Source organism: Entamoeba invadens (genome assembly GCF_000330505.1).
Source record: "Entamoeba invadens IP1 unplaced genomic scaffold scaff_1105074724362, whole genome shotgun sequence".
Lineage (NCBI taxonomy): Eukaryota > Evosea > Mastigamoebida > Endamoebidae > Entamoeba > Entamoeba invadens.
The window spans coordinates 31,915-42,674 of record NW_004440255.1 but is presented as its reverse complement, the minus strand read 5'-3'; the positions used below and the strand labels follow the sequence as shown (position 1 = coordinate 42,674).

The window sequence follows — 10,760 nt, the reverse complement described above, 5'->3', positions numbered from 1 at the left end:
AGAAAAAAATTCTTGTGATGTCGAAAATACAGGAAGTCCAGTCAAATTATATTCCAAAGCAAGTTGTGTTGTTGACGGAGAGTATTTCTATATGATGAAAACACTTGAGTCGAAGCTAATAAAAAGATATTACACTGACAAAAAGTGCACTATTGAACTGTTAAATAAAAGTGTTGAATATAAATACAACATGTGTTATAATATAAATAAGAAGATGTCCTCCTTCACTTTTGGAGGGTATACTTATGACTCTACAACACTGTACGTCTCACAAAAAATGGGTATTTTAATATATATAGAGAAAATGTGTGTTATTTAGATTCGTCCTCTTCTTATATTAAAATGAAAGAAGGTATTCATTATTCAGGAATTACATGCAGCGACTCTATGAAACCTACTGATGCATTTAAAGCATATCCCGCCGATGAAGTTCCTCCTTTTTATCTCAAAGAAGTGAAATTTGTAAATTCTATTGTGTGTGACAATAACACTTATACTTCTCCAGAAAGGTATTATACCTCACTAAAATGCATTGCTCTGTCTATATACAAAAGTGTCCAAATATTAATTTCTGGGACAACTGCTGTTGTTACTAATTACAACAACAATGCGTGCTCGAGTGGTAAATCTTCTAATACGTATGAACTTGGGGTATGTAAGGACAGTTCTTTATATACCCTTCCAACTTCTTTTGTTATAAAAAGATCAGAATTTACATATGAAGGATATTATGTTGGAATAGTGTATTTAAGAAATGATTCTAAATATGAAAAAGTTGTTATTGAAGACAATAAAGTGGTATACCAAACATCTGAATATGACACTTTTGGCTTTGAAAAGAAAGAAACAACAAATGTACTTGAAATTGTAAATGCACTACCAAGTTACTATTTTAAACATACTCTCTGGGGAAGTTCTGATTGTAATAAAAAAAATTTCATATGTTCCAAAATATTACACTTCATCTAATTGTGAAAAGGAAGGTACAACTTCGATGAGAATATTATCATCAAACAACAGATGTGGAATAATAAAATATTCAGATGATAAATGTACAGACGCACTTAAATTTGAATCTATTAAATATGATAATTGTTATGACAATAATATCACTTTCGAGTATGGAAAAGACACTTCTTTTGATTCACAAATTAAATTTGAAGTCAATGGAACTGGATATAAAGAAGTTTACACAGAAGGCGTGTGTTATTATGACAGAATTTTTATAGGCGAAATAGTGAAAGTTATAACAGGAATCATATATATGGGAAAGGCGTGTGATAATACTATGAATGAACAAATTGATGGAACAGACATTTTGAAAGGGCAAACACCTGTTGTATTTGAAACTATATTCCCAAAATCAACTTCTTGTGAGACAACAACACTTACTAATCCAGAAATATACTACATGACAACTGATTGTGTTAATCTATTTACTAATAGTTACAAAATTAAACCGTATAAAAATAAAGTTAACGTGGAAAAGTTTTATGATAATAAATGTAATGAAATGAAGAAAAAATACTCTTTGGAATAAAACAAATGCAGTGTGGAAGATACAACCAGTGTTATTTTTATAAAAGGAAGTGGTGGAGATAATGATGACAATGCCAATGATGGTGTTTTAAACACGACATTTACTTTGATGATATTACTGGCTATGGTAGTAATGTTTTAAGTTAATTTTATTGATTTTTTCAATAATTATTATTACACTATTTTATATCAAATAATAAATTAAAATTATTTAAAAAAATATTTTAAGTGTTAATTTTCAAACTCTATTTTAAAACCATTTAATTATTAACCATTTTTATTGAGACAACTTGAAAATACTATTTATTATTTAAAAAACAAAAACAATAATATTTATATTTTTTTTACAAAAAAAACACTCAATTTTATTTTTTTTTAATTTTTGTTTTCCTTTGTACTAATGTTAATTTGAATTATATAATACAATTTCATTATTTAAATTTGATTTTAACTATATAATAAAGCAATTAAATTGTTGTTTTACATACTTAAATTTTTATGGTTGTCATCGAAAAAAGATCTTGTAAAAAAGAATGAAACGCCAAATCGACACAGAAAAGTTTTTGCAAGAAATTTTGAGTGCTCAACACAACTGCGAAAACGCAATTGAAGCTTCTTCGCGTCTTGTAGATATTTTTAAAACTAAAAGTTCACCATCTCTTTTAATTGTTAAAGATATAAACACAGAAAAAGCCCGCCTTCATAAACTTATGTTACGGCTTAAAAAACTAAAAATAGAATCATCGAGTTCTGGAGTAATTCTTTTACAAAACGAATTAAAAATCTCTGAGAGTGATAACACGTCATTAAAAGCTCCAAGTGTTGATATTTTACAAACGAATTTAAAAAGTCAAATTGTATTGACAGAAAACCAAAATCAAGTTGACAATAACGAAATTAATAAAGTAACAGAAGTAAAACAAAACACTTTGCAATGTACCAAAAACGATTTAAAAACACAACAAAACGTCGAGATTGTCGAACAGAAAGTTCACACAACAAAAGAAGATACTGATAAGTTGAAACAGCAAAGTAGCAAAACAAGAAATTTTCAAACAATTTTATTAGATCAATTTAACAATGAAAAAATCATTAACGAAAAACAATTAAGACAAATAGAAGACCTGCAAGACAAATTTAATCACCAACGAGATATTAACGCCAAACAAAGTGATGCAAACAAAAAATTAAATTGTGAATGTCGACAACTTTATACAATTAATAAAGAACTTGAAATTAAAAGCAGTGAACTTGAAAAGACCAATTTAGAATTGAAAACCCAAAACGAATTTTACAAAACACAACTTGAGAACATCACAAACCGAATGGATGAAATGGAAAAGGAAAAAAAGCTTTTACAACAACAAACAACAAACCAAAATAGTACTAATATTATAGAACAAAAACCATTTATTAATAATTCGGATAAGTCTTTATATGAAAAGAAAGAACACCAACTTCAAATATCTTCAAATGAAATTTATTTAACAATAGAAGAGGCATATAAAGGATGTCAAAAAACAATAAAAGTCCGAAACTATAATAGCACCGTAGAAACATTTTTAATGACTTTTAAAAGAGGAGTTAAAGAAGGCGAAATAGTTCAAATATATAACACAGATTTTATTGTGAAGTACATTAAACACCAATGCTTCTCAAGACATGGCGATGACTTGGTTGTGAATAAACAGATATTTATTAAACAAGGTGTCAGACATCCCGATTTTCATGGCGAACTTTTTAAAAAAGCTTATGACACTCTTTTGAGTTTAAAGGGATTTACAGATTCTGGAAAAACAGTGTTTGATGATGGAACAACATTTTGCTAATTTCAGTGATTTTAATATTTATATTTGTAAGTATAGAAAATGTAACTATAAATAGAATAACTTGTAATTTTAAACCCTTTTTGATCCTATTTTTGTGAATATATCATCAAATTGCTCAATAATGGTATCTAGAAAATTCTGCGGCATCGGTGCTGATCGTTTCCAATAGACATTTAAAATAGACTCTTCTTTATATCCATAAATGATTGAAGGTAAAAGTCTTTTTGACTCACTGACACAACACACTCGCGGTCTTGTTACATATTTATAACAGCCAATATTTGACACCCCAACAAATGGCATGTCAGTCGATAAATCAAAACCATATGGATAATCTTCTCCGTTATCTGCATTAACTCGAGTTCCTAAATAAGTGACCAATGCAGCACTTCCAATACTTTTTTGAATTTCTTTCATTGCAGTATTACACGCCACAATTTCTTCAATAAAATCGTCTTTTGAAGTTATTATTGGAAAAACACAAGCACTTCCACTAAAGAGTTCTCTTTGTTTCATTTCTTCTGAAGCACACGAATTGGTTCGGGAATCCGCAGGAACATTTCCAATCAAAGGAACATCATTTTTTACATTAAAATATTTTCTCAATCCCCTTTGAAACGCACACATCATTATTGCCTGCACCCCCACCTTGTGCATTTTACAAAATGCACTTATCTCTGCATACGAATATTGAAGATAATCAGAAACATCAGAAAAAACGATATTTTCTTCCGGTGGATTAATTCGTGGAGATTTGGGTAAATCAAGAATAGAAGGAAGTATTGTTGTTGCTTCACTCTTTGTTAATTTGGGGAACAAATTTTGTTGGCCAAAATCAGTAAGTTTGGAGTTAATTGGAAGAGGTATTTTTTTGTCTAGTAAATGTGCAACAATTCGATATATTCCTTCAATTGTTCTTCCATCAGAAAGACAATGGGAACAACACAAATGAAGACGAATAACAGAATTTGATGTTGAGACAAAAACCATTGGTAAGGGCATACCACTCTTCCATTCTTTTAATAATTCAATAGGTGATTTCACTGTCAGAACTTTTCGGTTGCACGAGTAATCGCCGAGTAAATCAAATGAAACAGTTTTTATTAATGGTGGAAGTGTTGATTTGACAAAACATGGTTTGCCTTTCAATGTGCAAACAGAGAGTCTGGTAATATCAAATTCATTGAAAAGAGTAGGAAGTTTTTTATTCAGATATTCTTCGACATTTGGTATTTCCGAAGAAAGTTCAAACTCACCACGGAGTATCATTATGGAAGGGTACATCATCTTTTCATACCCATCGAGATATCTAATGTACTCAAAGTTTGGAGTCAATTCGGAAGGTCTCATTGTTGTTTATAATTATTATGTTTGACTTTTATACTTGAATAATAATTATTTGCAAACTTCATCAAACAACTTAAACCAGTAAAAATATTAATAATTGACTCAATGAACTTTCGAGAATTAATTCATTTCGTTGATTATTTATTTTTGGAAATTCAATGTTTAAAATTTGTATAAAAATTAAAGTAAAATAAGTAAAAATAATAAAAATTGTTTTTATATAAGTCAGTTATTACAGATACCTAAAAACCAACCAGCAAACTATAAAAATGGTTTCTTAACCATTTAATGGGTTTTCAATAAAATTAATAAAAAACAGGACAAAAAACAAAAAACTATAATATACTATAAATTTATGGTTTGCTGGTATTTTCTTCTTAACCATATTTTGAGTTTTTAGTCAATTTTAAAATTCGAATACTATTTTAAAATTGCTTATAATAATATCACTAAACTTAGTATGATAATACCGACTTTATTGTAGATTGCACCGCTGTTAAAACACATTGCATTACCTTCACTAAATCCGATACTTGGATTTAAATTACTTCTAACACAATTAAAAAAGTCTTCATTATTTTTGTTTTCCAAATTTGTATATGTCACTTTTACTCCTTTATGATATAAACTTGAATTCATGTTAGGTACAAAACAATAAGTTTCAACATTTGATTGGAAATACATATCTTCTGTACAATTCTTAAAGAACCCTCTTTGAAAAAACTTAAAAGGGTTTCCGTCTTTCTTTTTGAAAACAATCGAATGTGTGTTTCCGTCAGTTCCATTCCACGTATCACTCTGAACTTTTGGGTAGTCTGTGACATACACATTACTTGAAATGTTCCACCCACTCGCTTCACTGGAATTAACAATTGCTGCGTTCCACATATAATTCGAGTAAATGAAGTTGTTTTTGAATTGATTGTTGACACTTTTGCCTTTCACAACACACGAATTTTGAAATGCCAAAGCCGATGATGAAATATTAAAAAATGTGTTGTGACTGATTGTGACATCACTGTAATATGCACTCGCACTTGTTCCCCAATATGCAATCCCAAAACGTGTTCCCCAAATGAAGTTATTTTTAATAGTGATATTGACTGTAGAAACCAATTTAGGCGGCCAACTTTCATTTCCAATTGCAATTGCGTGGTACTCGGTGTGATTACTGCAGAACTCTCGATGTGTGTCTCTGAGCACATTTCCTTCAATTACAACATTCTTTGAATTATCAACATAAATTTGAACGGGAAAAACGTCCGTTATAACATTACCTTTTACAAGTACATTTGAAGCTAAAATGATGTCAATGCCCTCCCCCCACGATTTGGTAATTTCATTGTTTAAAAATGTGATGTTTTGAGAGAGAATTGGGACGTAAGAATTGATGGCGGATGTGGCATAACACTGTGTCCAACTTGTGGAGCGACAATTGGAGTTAAGCATGACACAGTCTTCTGCGTAGTTGTGGGAAACTAAAATGTGAAGACCACTCACTAATATGGCCCAACGAGTCGAATTGTATATTTTGAAATTTGAAAGTGTCACATTTGTGCTGTTACGAGCACCTACGGTATAATAAGTGCCACTTCGTACTATGAAAGGACCAACTACAAGTATATTTGAAGAGTTGAAAATATTAAACACAAACGGATCACCTTTTTTAGTTTCAAAAATTACTTTGGAATTTAAAGCAGCTCGAATTATTATGGGGCGGTCATATGTGGCATTAATGTTTCGATCCATTTTTTGGGAGGGATAAATTCCAGAATAAAATTCTATAACGTCACCAGATGTTGCAATTTTAGAGGCGGCATTCAATGAAGTCACAGAACCCGATAGATTCACTTTGATTGTCTTCGAATAAACCGAGTATAATAATAAGACAAAAAGACAATGAATAAATTGCATGTTTATTATTTTAATTTGAAGTTTTTTTAAAAATGCGTTTTTAATTTTAAAATTGATATAAAAATAAAATGCTTAATTGTTCTAATAACACTAATAATTGAAATTAGTAATATTCTTTTATTTTCAATCAAACAACGAATTATATTTTTTGATAACAATAATTTTTACACCATAAGGTTTAACTCGCCAACAACCCAATACTGCTCTTTTTAACAGTTTTTCAAAAATTTGTCCCAAAACTGTTTAAATAATTTTGAAATATTATTAGGTTATTTTCCTGAAAAAATAGATAAAAACAAATAATATAAAATTATCATAATGGAATTATTTTTTATTTTTTATACCAAAAAATCTTTTTGTGCATTTATTTTTTAAATTAAAAGTTGAAAGCAAAACATAACAAAAATTACAACCAAAATAATAAAGAGTTGGTGGAAAAAGTCGGCATTAGCAAATTATAGTAAAATATAATATTTATTGTTATAAATTCAAAAAACATTTTATTTCATTTCTAAAACATTAATTAAAAACAAAAAAATAATTGAAAATATTTTTAAACTCAAACAATGGTTGAATTTTTGATATTTACGTTAATAAAATCGACGTTTCGGATACACAACATAGTTTTGTTGTTGTGGTTGTGTTACCCCATAAACAGTCAATTGCGACAACTTGATGTTTGTTTTTAAAATTGAAAATGATGATTTAGTAAGTATAAAAGAAAGCGAATTTGAAAGTTATCAAATTAATCATTTGATTTATAATTTAATAAATACAACACAATTTAACAATAAAAAAATTCAAATGTAGCATTTTGAAACAATTAATTTATAACAACAAATTTGGACTTTTAAATATATTAAAGAAACCCACAAAACGCAGCAAATGTTTAAAAATTGTCACACATACAATCCACTTATAACTTGAATCAATCTCTATGTGAAAGTGTCAATGTGTAAAATCAACAAAGATTGTTTTTGGTCGTAGTTTATAGTTTTAATATGTACAATTTCGGTATTTAATTTCAAAAAGAAGTTTTAATATCTAAATTGAATTTGTGTTATGCTCGAAAGTTATATAAATTATAAAAATATAAAAATACAAACAATGACTAATAAAAATGGTTGTTTATAATAAAATATAGTTAATCTTATAGAGACAGACTTATTTCTGCCAACTCAGAGAAAATTATTCTTAAAATTTAAAAACAACGATAAAAAGCACACATAACTAACCTGAAAATTGATATTTCTTGTTTGACAAAACAAATAAATAATAATAGTGGTAACAATAAAAACATAATTAATTATGTTCACTGAATGACGCATTGATAATAGCGGTAATTATTAACATTGAGAAACGTGCTTCTGTGTTATAGTGAAAATGATGAGTCGAAATAGTTGTAAAATATAATAACAATAAAACGAATTCATTACGCATTGCTTTTGCAGACAGCGATGTTTTTGCAATTGATTATCAAGCAACCGAATATAAAGAATAATAATTTAAAAATTTTAATTGACAACAAAAAGATAAATTACTCATAATGTAAAAAACAACAAAAATTAAAAATATACACCAAATAAAACAATAAAATAGCATTGATAAACAAAGAAGTTTGGTTTTTTGTTGTTTGAAAAATTAAAAATATAGTTGTGGTTTACCTTATTCACTTTAAACACTCTTTTCAATAGATTATTAAAAATTTGTATTTTTATACATCAAAATATCAAAAGTAAATTACAAACAATTGGTTTAACAGTCCATATATCAGACAAGAAGTCAGACAACAATATAAAAAAACATATGGATTTTATGTAATGGAGGGAAATTGTCATTAAAATAATAAAATATTTGACACTAAAAACTGTTTTTAATGATTGCTTGTTATATTTTAATTTCTTTTGATAAACACTCTTCAAGAGATTAGTCACAGTATAGTAAATATCAAAAGATGATAAAAATATATTATAAACAGAAAAAATAGTCAAAAATCTCGCTACATCGTACTGTCTGAAAAAATACACAGTTATTAAAATGGGTTTTTTGAAAAGTTTATATTTTTTATTAAGACTATTGTGTGCACATAAATTTTGTCTGTTTTTTTAAATTGTCACCATGTGTTGATGTTACTTTTGCAATTTGTATTTCATTTCAACTCAAAACCAATTGTTATTTTGTTTAGTGTATAAAAAAACATATTTGTTTGTTTTGAATAAATGTTATTGCATTTTACCACTATTCTTATTTTGCCATTTTTTACTTTTTGTCATAAAATTTTATATTTTTTTTTTCATTTTTTTCGCAATTTATTTGTTTATTAGTTCAAAATTTGAACTCGTTATTCCATTTTCATTTTACTATAATTGAACTACACTGTATAATATATTTTTTTTTCAAAAAAACAAAAACACTACTCTTTTTAGCAGTATTGGTTTGTTGGGGATTAGGTACGTCGGCGAGTTAATTTATTTTATCAACTTACTATAAATAATAATATAAATACTATTAAAAATAATATGTTTATTTTTAAAAAACTTAATAATATAATATTTTATTTTTCATAAAGTCAGTCTTTTAATATCATCTAGTCTCAAACGTTATCTGGTGGACAAAAAATAGCTTTAATGTTGTCTAAAAATCGGGCATTAGGTAAAACGTGAAAAAACCCAAAACAATTAAGATAGATTTTTGGGACTGTTTCCCGAAATATTCCAATTTTTATGGTTCAAAAGGTATAAGATAACATCTAAATACAGACTGTAGTTGTTCAGTTGATGAATTGAAACATGATGATGACAACGACTGTACCTCTTTTGTTGGTATTTCACCACCAAAGAGTTTGACATCTTCTCAACTAAACACAACATTTGTGCACTCGATGTTCTGTGGAAGACCAATGCGTCTTCGTGAGTCATCAAAAATGACCTTTTTGGAATTTTTTGTCAAAATCACTTTTTGAGTAGAGATGGTAAGTCTCGATGTTTGGGAACAACTTGTTTTCTTATAGTGATGTTAAAGGTATCGGATTGAAGTGGTACATTTTACTCAACAAATTGAATTTCGACTGACCATCATAACAACTTTGAAATCTTTGACACGTGCAAAGTCTTTTCCAATTATTATCATTAAGTATCAGTCGACTCCTCCCATTTTATATTATTTAATCTACTTTACCAATACTATTATTATTTTATATCAACACATATGTTATAACATAACAATAATTACCAAATTACCGCTTCTTATAATTAAAGAGTGGAAGAGTTGTTGATTCTGAAGCGCTGTCATGACTGCACACCTGCGTGTTTGTATACATCAGGCATTGACAACATAATTAGCGCCAGTGATTCCGTCTACAGCTTCTCCCCATATTAAACTTGCTTCACCAGCTTCTTTTCCTCCAATATTCCACTTTGAAAAATAGAAATATGAGTCTTGTGGATATCTTGCAATGCCGTATTCAAGTTTGGTGTTGAACTTTCTGATGTTATCAAAGTGTTTTTTATCTTTATTTGATCAGTTACAATGTCACTGAACGCCATAGTTGCAGTCGATGTGTCGATGATCACTTTTTGCTTTTGTTGTCCTGCCAAATAACTTGGACGAAGTTTCCTTTCTCTTCATTCCAAAACAATTTCTCAAATAAAGTTGATAGGTCCTGTGTCTCTTTCTCTGTAATTCAGCTCTTTTAGTATCTTTATAATACTTTTCTACCATAGCAGCCGCTTACAATCTGTGGTTGCCTTGAATTTGTGAATCCATAGTATTGCAGTGGGACACTTAAGGAAGTCCATGCGTAGATGCTTTCCTCCCAAATCGAATAGTCTGGCTTTATAATATTCTTCCAATCTCGATACAACAAGAAGTTCACCAATTTTCTAATTCGTTGTTCGACTGTTTCGTCTTTAATTAATCCAGTTGTTTGTGTCATTTGTGCGTAGTAGTTTTACAAATACAAAACAACACCAACGGTATCATATTGTGGCTCGACAAACCCCACATATGTCCCATCTTACCAGCTGTATGTCGTTGCGAATAATTCACCGTCTCGAAGCTCCGTTTTTGCAAGACATTTCAAAAACTTTTCTTTGACTACAAAACACCGTTTTCGTATTCAAAACATCAATT

The 10,760-nt window shown here is 28.7% G+C and overlaps 3 protein-coding genes across 3 annotated transcripts; 1 reads left to right on the top strand and 2 right to left on the bottom strand.

Annotated features, from left to right (window-relative positions):
• Positions 1-2,072: 2,072 nt before the first annotated feature.
• Positions 2,073-3,368, top strand: EIN_436440 (hypothetical protein; the record flags this gene model as incomplete). The annotated part of the gene is made up of 1 exon (XM_004255497.1): positions 2,073-3,368. One exon carries the CDS (start codon positions 2,073-2,075, stop codon positions 3,366-3,368), a length of 1,296 nt encoding a protein of 431 aa, XP_004255545.1.
• A 69-nt stretch (positions 3,369-3,437) lies between these two features.
• On the bottom strand, positions 3,438-4,718 carry EIN_436430 (hypothetical protein; the record flags this gene model as incomplete). Its single annotated transcript, XM_004255496.1, has 1 exon — positions 3,438-4,718. One exon carries the CDS (start codon positions 4,716-4,718, stop codon positions 3,438-3,440), a length of 1,281 nt encoding a protein of 426 aa, XP_004255544.1.
• A 432-nt stretch (positions 4,719-5,150) lies between these two features.
• EIN_436420 (hypothetical protein) lies at positions 5,151-6,464 on the bottom strand (the record flags this gene model as incomplete). Its single annotated transcript, XM_004255495.1, has 1 exon — positions 5,151-6,464. One exon carries the CDS (start codon positions 6,462-6,464, stop codon positions 5,151-5,153), a length of 1,314 nt encoding a protein of 437 aa, XP_004255543.1.
• Between the last annotated feature and the right edge of the window lie 4,296 nt (positions 6,465-10,760).